This window comes from Gekko japonicus, unplaced genomic scaffold (assembly GCF_001447785.1).
Source record: "Gekko japonicus isolate JY-2015 unplaced genomic scaffold, Gekko_japonicus_V1.1 scaffold68, whole genome shotgun sequence".
Taxonomy (NCBI): Eukaryota; Metazoa; Chordata; class Lepidosauria; order Squamata; family Gekkonidae; genus Gekko; species Gekko japonicus.
Genome location: NW_015169175.1, coordinates 42,138 through 59,741, shown reverse-complemented (window position 1 = coordinate 59,741; position 17,604 = coordinate 42,138). Strand labels below are relative to the sequence as shown.

The window sequence follows — 17,604 nt, the reverse complement described above, 5'->3', positions numbered from 1 at the left end:
CCACGTCTCCGGGCCAATGGTGTGAATGCGCGTCTCCGGGCCAATGGTGTGAATGCACCTCCTCCCGGTATGCTCCTGCATCAGTTGCTGCAGTGTGAACGGGGAAACCACGACTCCCTCCCGCTTCAAACTGCCAGTCTGAACTCCGCCCCAGTGATCCTTCTATGCTTGCATTGGAGCTTTGTCAGAGATCCTGTAGCGCTGTCATGTGGGTCATTGATCAGATTTGGGAGAGGGGTTGCATCTCTAAGACAGATGAAAAGCATAAACCAGCAACTCCTTTACTTTACAAGTGAGGCAGCAGAAAGGAAGCAGTATCCTTATTCTGAGGTTATTTTGGTTTGGATTAGGAACAGAAATGGAGAGTGGGCTATAATCACCCTGACATCCTGTTTCCTGACCAGGAAGAATGACAATGTGAGACAGTACTTTTTGGGCATCATATCTAGGCAGTGGAAATCTTTCTCCCAAGAAGGCAGCCTCACTTACATCACCTTCTGGAATCTTTTCAAGCATTCTGTTTCAGACAGCATTTGGGAATAGGTAAAGTTTTTTAATTATCTGGTTGTGTTGTTTCTGCATGTGCTTCGGCATTGCTAATTTATTTATTTATTAATTCCCTGAATTTATAACCACCCCATTCTGTTCCAAAGAAACACCCAAGGTAGTTAAGAGCAATTAAAAAACCCACAAAGCATGATTAAAATGTGGAATTTGCTGCCATGGCATGTAGTGATAGCCACAGGAATAAACACCTTTAAAAGGAGGTTAGACGGGTCCATAGAGGATAGGTCTATCAGTGGGTATTAGCCATGGTAACTTCCACATTCAGAGGCACTAAACCTCTGAATCCCAGAGCCAGGAGGCAACATCAGGGGAAGGCCTCAGCCTCTATGACCTGTTGTTGGCCCTTCAGATGAACTGGTTGGCTACTGTGTGAGACTGAATTATGGACTAGATGGACTATTGGTCTGATCCCGCAGGTCTCTTCTTATGTTCTTACTAAAACATCCAGTAACACAACAACAACTAGAGTAAAACCGATTTATTCTTATGTTCTTACTAAAACATCCAGTAACACAACAACAACTAGAGTAAAACCGATTAAAAAACACATGACACCAGCAGCATCAGAATCAATCCGTTCAATTAAATAGAAGTCCAGGAGCACCTTAAATACTGACAAGAAATGAAAAAGAAGGGGAACAAAAAGCTGAACCCAAGAAATATGAATTAAGAACCTAAAGGGTTAAATACATACAAATAGCAGAGCCCAATCTTAAAACTGATTAGAGCATTAACATATAGATAATACAGGTTATCAAAAATACATGTATTTATTACAAATTATTTAAACTGTTTTTAAATAATTTGTAATAAATACATGTATTTTTGATACCTGTATTATCTATATGTTAATGCGCTATATCTAAGATTGGGCCCTCCTATCTGTATGTATTTAACCTTTTAGGGTTAATGCATCTTAAACACTAACAGATTAAAATTAGATCCTTTCCAGTCTGGCTTTCCAGTCTGGCTTTCCTTTTGCTGCAACAGACTAACACAACCATCGCCCTGAAACAGTCAGTTACTCTCAAAGGCATTCTGAACAAAGTCTTCAGATCATGCCAGTAGGCTTGCAAAAAAGGTACTAATCTAGGGTTGCCAACCTCCAGGTGGGGTAGGGTTGCCAGGCTGATATGTTGCACTGAAGCGCGTGATAGCCCGGAGGCTACTGGTTGAAAGAGATTTCCTAGAGCATTGGTTCTGACTTGAATTTTGATCTCCACAATGGAAGGGAGATGAGGCTTTGAAAAAGAGGACGGAAACATGTTTATATACCTAGGATACATGTTGCTGCATAGCTTTGAGTTGTTGATCTGTTATATAAATTTGTCATATTGAGAATTTCGGAACTAGCAGTGTTACGTTGTAACCTCAATTTATAGCTCATGATTGTTGCATTTTGAGAGTTTGGGAACTTGATGTGTTACACTGTGACTCTGTCTTGGAGCTTTTGACTTTGCATTGAATATTTCTGGAGTTTGTATAAGAAAACTTTGATGACTGAATATATATATATTAAGACTATATGCTCGTTTGGTAGTTCAAAATATTTATATAAAGGCATTGATATAAGATGTTTTACTTGCATTGGCAGTGTTCATTAGTAGAAGCTGGGATATAAAATCTGTGGCCTAAAAGGAATAATGGGGGATGCACACAACAGTTTGGAAATCCTGTCCTGCAAAATCTCCCATTTTAGAATTCTATACGTATACTCTCTTTCCCCTAGCCATTTTTTCCTGACTCCCAGACAGCCAGTTTTGTGTATTGGTTAGGAGCGTGGATTCTAATATGGGAGAACTGGGTTTGATTCCCCACTTCTTCACATGCAGCTGCTGGTGTAACCTTGGGTCAGTCACAAATTCCTTCAGAGCTGTTCTCTCAAGGGCAGTTCTTGAAAGAGCTCTCTCAGCCCCACCTACCTCACAGGGTGTCTGTTGTGGGGAGGGGAAGGGAAAGGAGATTGTAAGCCACGCTGAAACTCTTTCGGGTAGTGAAGGGCGGGGTATAAATCCAATCTCCCCCCCTCCTCTCAACATTCCATCCCTTCTGAATCCTATTTAGTCCTCATCAGATAATTGCTTTTAAGTTCCTTCTATTTCAGTTAACCTACAAATGCACTTTATTCTGCCTACTAGGAGAGCATGTTGAAACCCCTACCTTTTCAGTGGGTGGTCTGGTCTGAATGCTTTCATTAGCAGAATGAGTACTAGACACTTTATTATTGAGATAACAGGAAATGCTGGGGTCCCATGAGGATTCATGGGAAAAGAAAAGACATTGAGAATCTCCTATCTGCAAAATAATGCTTTTATAAATCAGAGGCTTGAGCAGGATAATTTCCCCTCTGCCCTTTCCTTTTACTGACACTGGGCTGCTCTCGAGATTCCATTCCACAGCATACTCAGTCTTAATCAGGGAAGATTGTTAGATCCCCCTCCCAAAAATAATACCTTTACTGCATATCTGGAAAGGACGAATGTCTAGTCCTAGAGTCCTTGCTGTGCGTTAGGCCCACAAATTAATGTGAGTTCAAGTTTTAATGTTTCCTTAAACCTGTTGCTGATTAATCACACATTAATTGAATAACAATTTCTGCTCTATTTACAAATCTTGCTCATCTCCATGTTATCGACATTTAGAAGGGCTTAATCTTCTTTATGGCTGTCTCACGAAAGATGCCAAAATTAGAATACTACAGATTTCAGGTGGTTTTTACTATAATCCTTTTGGGCCAATGTGTGTTCAATTGAATAAATATATATTTACATGATAATTTGTGTGAACTGGAAATGCGACTTCTGCTTCTTCTACAGCATAAGTGTATAAAATTATGCATGGTGCAGAGGTACCTGATCAATAGATTCAAGGCAGACAAAACAAAGTGTTTTTCCCACAGGACACATGGAACTCACTTCCACAGGATACAGCAATGGTTGCTACCTTAGATGGCTTTAAAATAGGATTAAACAATTTTGCAGCTATCTGTCAATGGTGCAATTGACAGGTATATCTTTTTATAAATATGTGAAAGAAAATGTCTTCTCTGGAAGTAACAGCCCTTTCCCAAAGTTCATATGGTAGCATGAGAAAGTACTTTGTAAGTGCTCAGGGGTACTTGCCTTTATCATATGGTTACAGGAAATGGGGGACCAAGGGGGCCCATATGATACCCATTTGTCCTGTAGCCCAAGAACCAGCTTGTGCAGAAAAATCTGGTATAAATGAGGTCAGGCATGTGGACAACTCAAAGTCATTCGTGTGAGGAAAAAATCCAGGTGTGAGCCAAAATGGCTACCAGCACTTCACATGATGGCCCAGTTCACATTTCTGCAGAGAAAGGGTACCAATGTGTAGTACGTTCAGGAATTTTATCATGTGAACAGGCTCTGTGGATGTGGGAAAAAACCAGAAATGAGGTTATAACTCCAGCCAGGAAAAAAAGGCTCTTCTTGACTTCATGCCAGACAGGAATTGGAGTTCTGAACTTGAAGTAAATCATTGCTGAAGTTGTTTTTGCATTATTCAGGTGTTGCTAGCTTGACCTCAGTGAGTAATAGCAGCTAGAAGAACGTGACGAAGCCATGTACAGCACAAAAGGGGGTCACTGCAGCTGCTCCCATAATGCGCCTATTTTTAGAATATCCTGTTATCTTTTTGTACACTTGCTGCAGCCGCCCCCAAACACACCACTGGGCTCCTGACGCAGCTCTGCTGGTCATGGCACTAGGAATTAGCAGCTTTCCATGGGAATGTTGCTAATCATTTCCTCAAGAGATCTCAATCCAGTTGAATGTTGTCTGGATCGGTATTCCCCCCCACACACACTATTTATTTAAAGCTGTAGATAATGTACAGTTGCCAACCTCCAGGTGGGGTCTGAAGATCTCCCACTATTGCAGTTGATCTCCAAATTTACTTTTTTACTTACTTATTTATGTATTTATTATTTATTTTATTCAATTTGTACCCCACCATCCCCCCCAAAGCAGGCTCAGGGTGGCTTACATAAAAACACACATATAAATACAATTAAAATCATTCATAAAACACCATCACAATTAAGATTAATACCCTAAAGTGCTGGAACAGAGTTCAAATAAAGTGCAAGAGCAGAAATTTCAGATTAAACAGTGTGGCTTAGGTGATAGTCGTGATGGTATTCTTACACCAGCTCAGTGGATCCGTTTGTATGTGCGGTGGACCCAGGCTGCAATTTGTAGGTCAGGGCCCAGGGTCACTTCTCAAATGACACAGATCAGTTCCTGTGGATCAGGATGTGACGCTACGCATCGCTCTGGCAACGGGACTCCAAAAAACACCGTTGCCAGAGCAACACGTAGCGTCACATCCTGGCGACGCCGGTGCAACGTGTATCGCTGTCCCCCCGCAGCAGGGATCCTGCGACGATGCACGGATCCCCCGCCGCGGTTTGGCAGCCCTACTCCTTTCCCCAAACTCCACCTTCCCCAGGCCCCACCCCTAAAATCTCCAGGTATTTCCCCACCCAGGCCTGGCAACCTTAAGATTAGGGTTGTCAGCCATTGGCTGACAGCTGGCAGGAGAGGGAGGGGGCAGAGATGAGGTCAGGGATGGGATTTTACCATAAGATTTGGGGAAAATCCTAGAGTATAACACTGATGTGGCGACTTCATTTCTGCATTTATGCTAGAAGTGACATTGTACCATTGGTTTAACAAACCCCCCCCCCCCAAGTTTTCCACTGTCTCCCTGCTGAGTGTTGATGGGAACAGTAGGCAGAAGGAAGGAGGTCTCTTCCCACAGCAGGAGACCTGGTCGACCTACTGTAGGTGCAGAACATTTCAATATGAAATGAAAAGGGAAGAAAGCCTACCTCAAGGGTAGGCAGCCTGTTTGGTCCAGGGTCAAAACCCCCACAATGTCCATGAATGAAGATGCTGGCTTGCTGGCAAACAAAAGGAAGGAGGAAGAAAGAGGCTTTTACTTGGCCATCCACACTGGGTGCAAGATGAACCCCAACAGCATTGCCAAGTCCTCATGGGCTCATCTTGGTCCCTTAAGCCCAAAACCAGCCCTGAGTGCCTCATAAAATAATTGGGAGGGCTGCTATCCAGCAAGGGTGCCATGGATTGCTTGCAGATGGACCAAATGAGCAACAAAGGGTTCTTACCTAAGCTAGTTTTGCATTAGCATAGCATAGTGGCCAAGAGACAGGGAGTTGCTGCATGGATTACCCAGCTAGTGTGTGTGAAGGGGACAGGGAGTCTTGGGAACATCTCTGCCAGCTGAGTGAGATCTGGGCTGAGTGTCTATTCCATCCTTTGTTGCAGGCATTTCAGCCTGAGCATGCCCAGAAGTGTAAGCCTTTAAACCAAGGGGCTCTGGGCCCCTGGTCTGCAGCCTGCGGTCCTGGGCAACCCAGTAGATTCAGGACCAGCCCAGGATGCTGGAATTGTATGTTTTTTTGTTTGTTTAAATTTGTTTTAAATTTGTGTGTTGTTGTTGTTCTTTGTAACCTGCTTCGAGTCTCTGGGGGAGAAAAGAGGTACAGAAACGTTGAATGAATAAATCTGGGGTCCCCAACACGGTGCCCGCAGGTACCATGGTACCCACTGACACCTTTCCTGGAACCTGAGAAGAAGAAGAAGAGAAGAGATTGGATTTATATCCCACCCTTCACTTGGAGTCTCAGAGTGGCTTACAAACTCCTTCCCCTTTCCCTCCCCACAACAGACACCCTGTGAGGTAGGTGGGGCTGAGAGAGCTCTTTCGAGGACTGCTCTTTCAAAAACAGCTCTGACAGAACTATGGCTTGCCCAAGATCATCCAGCAGCTGCAAGTGGAGGAGCGGGGAATCAAACCCGGTTCTCCCAGATTAGAGTCCGCACACTTAACCACTAGAAAGGGGGCAGGTGGAGCTATTTGCCCAGCAAGGGTGGGCTGGCCAATCGACATTTAATTGGCTGTACAGATTTATAAAAACATTGCTTGGATAGCAGCTGCCATCACAGGACAAGGATCTTGACTGTGTGACTGAAAGTAAGCGGCAGTACCCATTTTTGGTGGCTGGCTCCACCTCCTGTGGCAGCCATTTTGTGCCTGTGCCCACCAATGCTCCCTCTAAGCTGTGGAGTCTTGTGAGCAAGAATCCTACTTTGTGAGCTACTGGCATGAAAGTTGTGAGCGAGCAATTTGGCTGCTGCATAAATTAGTTTGCTCTGGAGCCATCCTTCCTGAGCTAAGACAGAAATGTGTGAGCCGGAGGCTAAAAAATTGTTAGCTATCTCACACTAACTCATCTAAGAGGGAATATTGCCCACCATTCCGGGTCAGTATTCCAAAGGTGCCCACAGGCTTAAAAAGGTTAGGGAGCCCTGGAATAAATCAGTACATAAAGTGTGAAGTGGTTTGTGTACTCCAAATGGTGGATAAATACTGAGAACGACTATCACGTGGTTTATAGAACATGACGTTGTACATGACTATGTCCCTACCAAAGAAAGGCACAACCAGATTCAAAATCCAAGCCAGGATCTTTGCTTTTCTTTTGCCACAACTGAACAGCCTGAGAGATTATACAAGACTGTCATGGCCACCAGTGCCCGGCCTTGTAGATGGGGACGGTCTTACCATAAAGCAATGTATGTGCTACTTTACAAACAAAATTCTAAGAGCAAAGGGAGTGGGAGTTGCACCATTCTGGAATGTCTCATGCTTGCCTTGCTTCATTTACGAGCTCTGGTGCCGTTTCCTCTCCTCCCAGTGTTACAGCAAGAAGCAAAATTATACTGTCTGCATAACCTCTCCTGGTGCCACAACTATGGGAAATGGAAAGGAGTCTTCCCAGCTGTCAACCAGATGACCAGACTTGACCAGCTTGCTTGCTTTCTGCCACTTTGTTTCTGTAATTTCCCCCAAAGCCAGATTTAGAGAGGTAATCATCAGATGCAGAAGTGATCATTAGAAGCCCTGAAACGGATTGAAGGTTGACAGAAGAAGACGCAGGGGATGCCAGAAAGTGGTGCCAGTTTGAAGGGGAAGCCTCTGCGGGAGATTTGGAAGCTGGCAAGGCATGAAAGTTGGAAATGAAAGAAGGGTAGGAGGAAGACAAAGGCAGAGAACAGGCAGGCTGGGTCTATGGAACATACTCACAGTACGCCTGCTGCAGACAACAGTTGCAGCCGTATGCACGTTGACTTGGAAGTAAGCCCAACTACTTACTTCTGAATAACCATGAACAGCTTTTTAAGAATCCAGCTCTGCTGCAGGCATCCTTTCATGGAAGTGGACCAAGAATAGGGAATTGTGTTGCAGAGCAATACAGCTCTGAATTTCTTGGGCCAGAGGGAAGGAAGGAGACCTAATTAACCCAGAGGCAGTTAGTTTGATTCTCCCGAAGGTGACTTCTCTGGGCAGTATCTTATCAAGTCGATGGCCCCGGCTAGCCCAACCTCATCAGATCTTGGGAACTAAGCAGTGTCGGCCCTGGTTAGTACTTGGATGGGAGACGACCAAGAAACTGAAGGTCGAGACAGAGACAGGCAATAGCAAACCACTTCTGAAGTCTCTTGCCTTGAAAACACTATGGGGTCACCATAAGTCAACTATGACTTGATTGCAGTTTCTACCACCACCATTTTACCGGATCCTGACTGAAGACCTAGAGCCCCTGTCATATTGTCAGAAAGTGATGGAGAAGCAGAGATACTTGCTGTGACACTATATAATGAAAAAGGCTCAGTGAGATCTCTGCAGGGACCAGGGGCCTGCCGTAGAGACATCTAACCCCCATATTAGAGTCTGGAATTAATCAGCACTTTGCATGACTGGCATGAAGGCAGAAAGACCAAAACAAGTTAGATGTTGGGCAGCATCTCCATATGTTTACACAGGAACATGAAATTGCCCCAGTCATCAAAAGGGGGTTGGGGGGGTGTCTGACTTTACTAGTAAAAGAAGCATAGAGTTGAGAGGTGCAGACCCTTGACCCTGACCGCTTACTTCCCTGCAGCATCTCTTCCCAAGTGCTTTTCTTTGTAACTGAACTCTGCTAAGGGAAGCAACCTCAGCTGTACAAAAAGCACTTGGGCAGAGAATCTGGAGAAATAAGTGAATACCGGAGATGGTTAAAGTTTTTCAGTATTTGCTTTATTAGCACAGAGACACACTTTGTGATGATAGGTCCCATTTATTACCCCAAAAGACTATACTGGAGATCATAGGACCTAGTTGGACAAAAAAGGCCCGTGGGACAGTGATTGTAGCAAAGAGGAGATTTGGGACAGACTTAGCAACCAAAGTTGGCTGGATTTTGGCTGCTGCATAAATTAGTTTGCTCCGGAGCCATCCTTCCTGAGCTGAGACAAAAATGTGTGAGCCAGAGGATAAAAAACTGTGAGCTAGCTCACACTAACTCAGCTTAGAGGGAACACTGGTTACATGAAAGGTTCCCAACCTCCTGGTATTACAACTAATCCCCAGACTGTAGAGATCAATTCCTCTGGAGAAAATGGCTGCTTTGGAGGGTGAACTTTATGGCACTGCTGAGGTCCCTCCCCTCCACAAACCCTGCCCTCCCCAGGCTGCACCCCACAAGTCTCCAGGTATTTCTCAACCCAGAAATGGCAGCCTGAGGTTACATGTGACAGATGAATGCTGGCATGTGGTTTAACTGGAGTTTAATCATAAGAACATAAGAGAAGCCAATGTTGGATCAGGCCAATGGCCCATCCTGTCCAACACTCTTGTCACGCAGAGGTCAAAAATCCCAGGGGCCATCAGGAGGTCCAGCAGTGGGGCCAGGACACTAGAAGCCCTCCCACTGTTGCCCCCCCAGCACCAAGAATACAGAGCATCACTTGCCCCAGACCGACAGTTCCTATCTATACCTTGTGGCTAATAGCCACTGATGGACCTTTGCTCCATATGTTTATCCGATCCCCTATTCAAGATGTCCATGCTTGTAGCCACCACCACCTCCTGTGGCAGTGAATTCCATGTGTTAATCTCTCTTTGGGTGAAGAAGTACTTCCTTTTATCCATTCTAACCTGACTGCTCAGCAATTTCATTGAATGCCCATGAGTTCTTGTATTGTGAGAAAGGGAGAAAAGTACTTCTTTCTCTACCTGGTCTATCCCACACATATTGTAAACCTCTATCATGTCACCCCTCAGCCAGTGTTTCTCCAAGCTAAAGAGCCCCAAGCGCCTCAACCTTTCTTCATAGGGAATGTGTTCCAACCCTTTTATCATTCTAGTTGCCCTTTTCTGCACTTTTCCCAATGCTATAATATCTTTCTTGAGGTGTGGTGACCAGAATTGCACACAGTATTCCAAATGAGGTCACACCATTGATTTATACAGGGGCATTATGATATTGGCTGATTTGTTTTCAATACCCTTCCTAATAATCCCCAGCATAGCGTTGGCCTTTTTTTATTGCAGTCGCACACTGTCTTGACATTTTCAGTGAGTTATCTACTATGACTCCAAGAGCTCTCTCTTGGTCAGTTTAGAACCCCAGTTTGTGCGAGGGTAATGAACTCCAGTGAACCCACATGCCTGCATTTGTAGGTCACAACTAACCAGAATTAGTTTCTAACTGGGATTCTCCATATGAGAAGACTGAGAGGAAGGAGGGAAGGAGAAGGCATGTGTGAGAGCTTGATGACAAGCTGAGTTCATGAACATCCTGGTTTAATGCTGGTTTAAATTGATGTTTGAATGTACCCTATGCACAGCACTACTGCCTGTTCTGTTCATATCACCCATTCTTATGGGTGCTTCCCTTTGTCTTTGGGGGCTTCCTTCTGGAACTCCCCCTTTCCCAAAGCGAAGGATCAGAACAGTAAAGTAACAAGGGTAGGGAATTTTATCATGGGTTCACGAGAGGACTATTATTTAGAACAACTGGGTGACATTTTGCAAAAAAATACAGGAATATCACCTCAAATACCTATGCAGTGCTTCCAACCTAGGGTTGCCAAATCTGGGCTGGAAAACTCCTGGAGGTTTTAGGAGTGGAGCGTGAGGTAGGCAGGGTATAATGCCTTAGAGTCCACCATCCAGAGCAGCCATTTTCTTCAGGTGAACTGACCTCTGTCATCTGGAGATCAGTTGGAATTCTGAGAGATATCCAGGACCTACCTGGAGGCTGGCAACTAGAAAGTGCATCATCCTGTGCTGGAGAAGAGCAGTTAAATCCCCATTTATTTAAGGCATTTGGACAATGCTGTAGACAATAATTTATAGGATAAAAGAATCCTTTAGAGAACTGGTTAATTTGCCTAAGTAGGCCAGGTCACTTTCAGCTGCAATTTATGAAGAATATGAGAGATTCTACTGGGTCAACACAAATAGGATTAGGGTAATTGTGTGGATAGAACTGATTAATCATAGCAAATCTCAAACACTGAAATACTGAATAATTTGTAAAGTAGTTTTAATATCCCTCTAACTGATACTGAGTATGAAAAGATAGGTGTCAGTGATTTCTAAAGCCCTGGGGTATTATGTACATAGTTTAAACAACTTTATGTACAATAGTCAGTCTCCGACATTCTGTCGCATTCTTACAGCATGGTACTCTGTGGAACAATCTTCCCTGCAGAAGAGGGAGAAATATGAAATTCCAGGGGAGGAGAAGATACTCAAACAGGTAGACTTTACCTCTTCACCATCCTCTAGCAGAATACTGATCCTTAGCCCGCCCCTACTCAGTCATTACAATTTTGGCAATCGAACAGTGCATAGTATGCATGGCTGCCATTTTCTGTAATAGGTACAAATCAAAGAAACCACCGTGATTAATGGCTAATGATTCTATGAAATAATGTATCTAGGAATTATGTCTATAAATCAAACATACTCTTATAAAAACTCATATCCAGAAAATGACAATTTTATAGTTTACACATCATGAACCAATTCACAACCTATATAGAATTAGACAAATGTAGAGTTATATTTCACAATGCAGACAGAGTCAAAAGTTACGGCTGAAAAACAGTTCCAACTGCATGTATATATACTAAACCATAAACAAAATGATAGATACCTCCAAATAAATTAACAATTCAAGTTGACAGTTCCAACATTTATGTGATAGAAAAACATAAAAGACAAAAGAAGCTCTGACTGACAAGAGCCCAGATAGGATGAGCACCCAGCTATCTGCTCATTTCAATAGCCATCTTCTTCATAGTCAAACTGGCTTCCAAAAGACCAGAAACTGCTTTTAGTCTAGAACCAAACAATGATTAATGCACTAAGTAGCCAATCTCAATCTTAAAGAACAGCAAAACTTTCTTCCTTTTGCCATTGTTGTTTAAGGAGGTAATGCTCGCCTATAACATAAGGTTGGAGTGTGAAAAATGGCTAGTCAGGTCTACTTAGTCTTGTGTAATGTAATGGGGATCCCAACAGCCAGGCTGTTATATTAACAACACTCTGTTTTCATAGAAAACATTGTAGATTTAACTCTGTGCTCAAGAGTGCTGTCTAGATGGCAGTACTAGCTGTTCTGAGCATAGTCACTTGATCCTAAGTGCTAATTCATGTCCATCTGACAGGAATGCAAAGCAGAGCTTGCTCTTCAGCTAAGCGGCTCATCTCTTGAGTGAGGATACCGCGGTGGAGAAAACTGTCATCGAGTTGCAGCTGACTTACAGTGTCCCCGTTGGATTTTCAAGGCAAGAGACCTTCACAAGAGGTTTGCCATGGCCTGTCTCTGTGCTGCAATCCTGGACTTCCTTGGTGGTTTCCCATCCAAATATTAACCAGGGCCGATCCTGCTTAGCTTCTGAGATCTGACAGGAGTAGGGATGCCAGCCTCCAGATGGGGCCTGGGGATCTCCATGAACTGCAGCTCATCTCCAGACTACAGAGATTAGTTTTCCTGGAGAAAATGGATGCTTTGGAGGGTGGACTCTATGGCATTGTACCCCACTGAGGTCCCTGTCCTCCACAGGTGCCACCCCCAAATCTCCAAGAATTTCCCGACCTGGTAGGGTTGCTAGGCCCCTAGTCCAGCTGGGGGTTCCCCTGCTTTTGCGAGCCCCTTTCCACCACTGGCCAGCTGGCCAGCAGAGGGAATCTCACCTGCAAATGCCCCCGAACATGATGTAATGGCATCACCTGGAAGTGACGTCATCACATTGCTGATGTTGGGGGGTGACACTCTAGTTTTTGGGCCAAATCCTATGGTAAAATTGGGCTCAAACCATAGAGTTTTGCCCCAAAACTAGAGCATCACACCCTGATGTTGGTGACATGATGATATCACTTCTGGGTGATGTCACTGTGGCACGCGTGCAAAGCAGGCACACCAGAACATCCCAGAATGGACCATAGAGCCCCCTGCTGGCAGTCAGGTAGGACCTGGCAACCCTACAACCTGGAGCTGGCAACCGTAGATGAGAGCGAGCTGGCTGTCTATCCAGGTGAGGACTGGGTGAGGATACTGGCTGGAAAATGCCTTTTTCTTCCTCTTTCTCCCTGACAGCTTTTGATTATTAATCCAGTTTTGCATTGGGGTTAGATCATTTTAGGTAAATCTCCCCGGGCCAGACTAGACATCACAGAGGCCACAGTTCCAACCTGTGGCTGCTAACACCATTTTAGAGAAGAATTTAGTCATTTAAAAATATCGCAAGGGGCCACAGTGCCGTGGGACCTGGTGATCTTGTTCTCCCCCCCATGCCTTTGCCAAAACAGCTGGGGGGGGGGGCTTGTGGTACTTTTAAATGGCTAAATTCTTCTCTTAAATGGCACCAGCAATCATGGGCTTAGTTTGGCTCTCAGTCTAATCTTACCCCACAGGGGTGTCATGAGGTGGAAGTGCTGCTTTGAACTTCTTGAAAGGCAGAGCTCAAATCAAGAAGGTCAAACAGCACCCAGGTTGAAGTATTTACTCACCAGCAGCAAACAGTGTAACCCAGCAGGGACAAGGATCAGGGATCAAAACCCAGCAACAAACTGCCACAAAAACAATATTTGGCAGGTACAGACATTTTCATTCGCTGCTGCATGTCAGGTTCTGTGCATCAGGGTACCTATCCAACACAGGCATTAGAACGGAGGTAGAACAACTGAGCATAGTGTATTTTCCCCAGGCTTCATACACTGGCATATCCTCCAGTGCCAAATTTGCATCTTCTAACAACCACACCCTTTTCCACTTTACATAAGCAAGACATAATTGAGACATTTAGGTCGAATCTACATTTGTATTTTTAAATCAGTTTTCTGCTGCTGTGTGACGCCGTCAAACATAGAGAAAGCGCAAAACTGATTTAAAATCACAAATGCAGCACGGAACTGATTTAAAGATGCAAATGTAGATTCGACCTTTGACAGAGCAAGGGTATTCCCTCTTCTGGCGTCTCTGAACAAAAGCTCGTTAAATATACCACCTTTTGCAGTTTAAACTGAAAGACACCAAAGACCAGGACTTTGAACCTTGTTGTCAATCCTTCAAGAATTCTCTTTGCCTCCCCCTAAGATGTTAAAAATTTGGAACCTATGCAGAAACAAGTGGGTGAGCGTTTCTTTACCCTGATTCAGCAAACGGAATAAACATGTGTTTAACAACATGGCATCAAAATATACAAATAAACTTAACAATGCATGTCCATGAATTTCATGTGCTGCCTCCATACATCAGCTCTGCAGTCTACATAAGCATAGGGAATAGGCCCAGTAGACTGATGGGCACAGAGTGTGTCCACACCTTCCTTTAACTGTCATAGTGCTCTTCAGCATGTCATCAGTTTACAACATTGTGTCAGTGTCACTAGGTAGGAAACTCACTGGGTAACACTGGGTCCATTGATTCTCTCCCAGCCTAACCTACCTTACAGGGTTGCTATGAAGACAAAGTGGAGGAGGGGAAAGCCATGCATCCTGCCCTGAGCTGCTTGGAAGAAAATGTGCAATCAAAATACAATCTCTCTACTTTAAAAAGTGGTTGGCCCCTGTAATAATCATGAAAGTAACAAACCCAAGCTATCCACATAAACTATGGGCATTTCCCACGTGGGAAGCAAAAATAAATAAATGACTTTGTAAATTAACCAAAAGAAAGAACACCCCCCCTTCCAAGTAGCTAGAAGACACAGAATATTGAAGCCAGCTGAGAATCAAAGAAAAAAAAGTGGAGAGGAAATCAGCCTGCTAAAGACCCTGAGATCTCCCCTTGGATGGAGAGATAAGGCATGAGGGAGTGTGATTTCCTTTTTTAGTAAACAAATTTTATTTTCTCAGGAATACAACATATAAAACATTTCATTCTATCAATTGTCTACCCCATTCCCAGTTCCTCCCCTCCCTCCAATGGCTTCCCACAATGCTTCCACCCCTGCTCCAAATTACTTCATATCATCAACAATATCAGTTTTTCATCATTACAATCTAAAGATAACATCGTTTGACTTAATATTGATCTAAACATATTAAGTTTTGTTTCACATCCCAGTTCTTTTCCAGATAAATTTTAAAATCATTCCATTCTCCAAAAAACTCATCGTCTTCTTTGTTATTCAGTTTTTTTGTAATCTTATGTGATTTCCTAACTGCTACCCCTCCCACTGATTCTTCACAGGCCTTGTAGGTATATTTATTTATTAATTAAAACATTTTTACCCTGCCTTTCCTCGTGATTCTCCACTTGTGGCCAGGGGGCGGGGGGAAGACCTGGCAAACCTAGGCTCTAGGAAGCTAGTAGATTATCTCTTATCTTTTTACACACAAACATAGAGACAATAGCAATATTATTTACAAAATACTTGCCCTGAATTACATTCTGCCATTTCTAATTGGCATCCATACAAAAAAGCAGATGCCAAAAGACTCATTTCCTTTAGTAAGATGGAACCACCTATTCTCTGTGAATACCAAGGCAGCTTCCTGAGTTCATATGTTCAAGGCTATTTTGTGTGTGTGGGGGAATCTAAATCGAGGGTGTTATTCATGTTACGTTTTATGATTTAAATCTCTATGCGTGTCAGTCACAGTTTTGCACACATCCAATTACTTTCTGGAAGAACAAAGAAACGGCCTGAAAAGGTGGTGGTGTGCATCCTCTTGCTATGTTGCTTAAGTGGCGTCTGCCTCTAGTAATCCTTTTTCCATCTTGCTGCTCAGAAGTCATATAATTAGTTCACAGTTTAACAATGGCCGCAAGGTTCCTTATTCTAACATTTTCAGACAGCATAAGTGGGCCTCCAGCCTGGACTTTCAGGCTTCACACTGACATGGACATGGGTTTAAAAGCAGATCTTTCAGCGGCAAGGCTATTAATGCCAATCTCTGACGCCGCATTTTTAACAGCAATGAGCTTGAACAATAACATGGGTGATGCCATACCAGATTCCTCTTTATTTTCCTTCAGTTCCTTCCCAACAAGTAGCTCAAGACAAAAAAAACCCTTTGCAATATATACTTGAGATGACACAATCTTTTTAAAATAACAGGCATTCTTGATTCATAGCCATTTCATCGAGTAGTCTATTATGATTCTTATGAAAGCGTCCAAGCTAATAGGCATTGTTTTGTTTTTTTAAAGCACAGCAGATGTAACTTTCTCCCCCCCAAAATTAAAACGTTCTGGCCTTCCAATGGAATTCCTTCCCAACTCCATCAAAGTACATTTCCAGTTGCTCTCTGGCTATCAATCTGAATGACATTCCAGATTTGGCTAAAACCCCAGTTACACTGGAATAGGTTTGGAGATTATTCTATTCATCTGTTTCCTATAATAAAATTTTCAGAGACTGGAATGTTATGTTTGACTGTTTGTTGCAATACAGTTCTTTCCTTCCATGTTCTTTATATTTAAAAGTAAAATTGGTTGCAAATATCAATTCAACAATGAAATATATCAAATTGCTCACTATATTTAATTTAAGGCTATCCTGAAATTATGCAGGCAACTATAATACTGTTCTTTCTCCTCCTAGGTTGCAACACCCTATCATCTGGGAGAGGTGGATTAACTTCTACAAGTGTTTATTGTGTGGCGTATTCTAATTTTGATAGGATTAGCTCCATAAACTAACAGTAAGGCTCCATAAACTAACAATCAGAGATCTTCAAGATGATTCCCCGCCATTCTCATTTGTTAGAATTCAGAGTACCCAGAAGAGCCCCCCCCCCAACCAGTTTTCTGTGAAAACACTGAAGTCCATTTTGGAAATTAATTATCTAGTATCCTCCTCATTCACTTCCAGAGATGAAACCACTCAGCCCATGCACAAGTGAATGAAGCGGTGAACAACAACAGACCAGCGAGGAAGTGGCAGTTATATCAGGGAAAGCATTTACTAGTTAGAAATCCCTATTACAAGGAAACTTCACCTCCTGCTCTGAGTGGTCCATCAAGAAAGCCAAAGGAACAGCAAAGAGGAAATGTGACCTTACCAGTAGCGCTCCATAAGCTGAACACAGCCAGAGAGAAGAAAGCCGTTCCAAAGAGCTTCATGGTTATTCTCTGTCTTGCAGGTATTCCCTTCCAGAGACAGCGGGCCCAAAACTCTCTTGCTGTGAGACAGGGCCTTAATTAGTAAGTGGAAAAGGTGTGCAGAGTGACTGTGAACAGACTCTGCCCATTCCTGCTTATTTGGGGGACCTTAATAAAGAACAGGAGGAAACACGACAGACTCCCTCTGGGAGTTCAGCACAGAGGAGATTTATTGTTTCAGCCCTTTAACAGGAACTCCTTTTCTTTGGCAGGCAACTGTGTTTTTGTTACCACTTTATTTTGTTCTTCTTTGCCCTCAGAGGTCAGGAAAGGTTCTGAAGAGAGCATAGCTTTCTTTAGAAGAGGATTATCTTCATATTTTTTCATATTTTTAAAGAAAAACATACATTGGAATCCTGTATATTTAGAGAGGAGAAATGAGTATTAATAGCAACTTGCAGTTGCAACTATCACACTCATAAACTACCACAGCTATTTCTAACTCTGTCATGTTACATTATTATTAGCAATATCTTGTAAATAGTAAAACTGATGTTTCTAATGAATGAAAAATTCCACTATTGCTATTGGATCTTTTG

The 17,604-nt window shown here is 43.2% G+C and overlaps 1 protein-coding gene across 2 annotated transcripts in view; it reads right to left on the bottom strand.

Annotated features, from left to right (window-relative positions):
• Window positions 1-17,132, bottom strand: part of EMCN (endomucin) — a 70,609-nt gene extending 53,477 nt beyond the window's left edge. For both annotated transcript variants that reach the window (XM_015415982.1, XM_015415983.1), the window contains exon 1: window positions 16,966-17,132. In XM_015415982.1, coding sequence (XP_015271468.1) covers window positions 16,966-17,026 — 61 coding nt within the window. In that variant the 5' untranslated portion in view covers window positions 17,027-17,132. The remainder of the gene's footprint in view (window positions 1-16,965) is intronic.
• Between the last annotated feature and the right edge of the window lie 472 nt (window positions 17,133-17,604).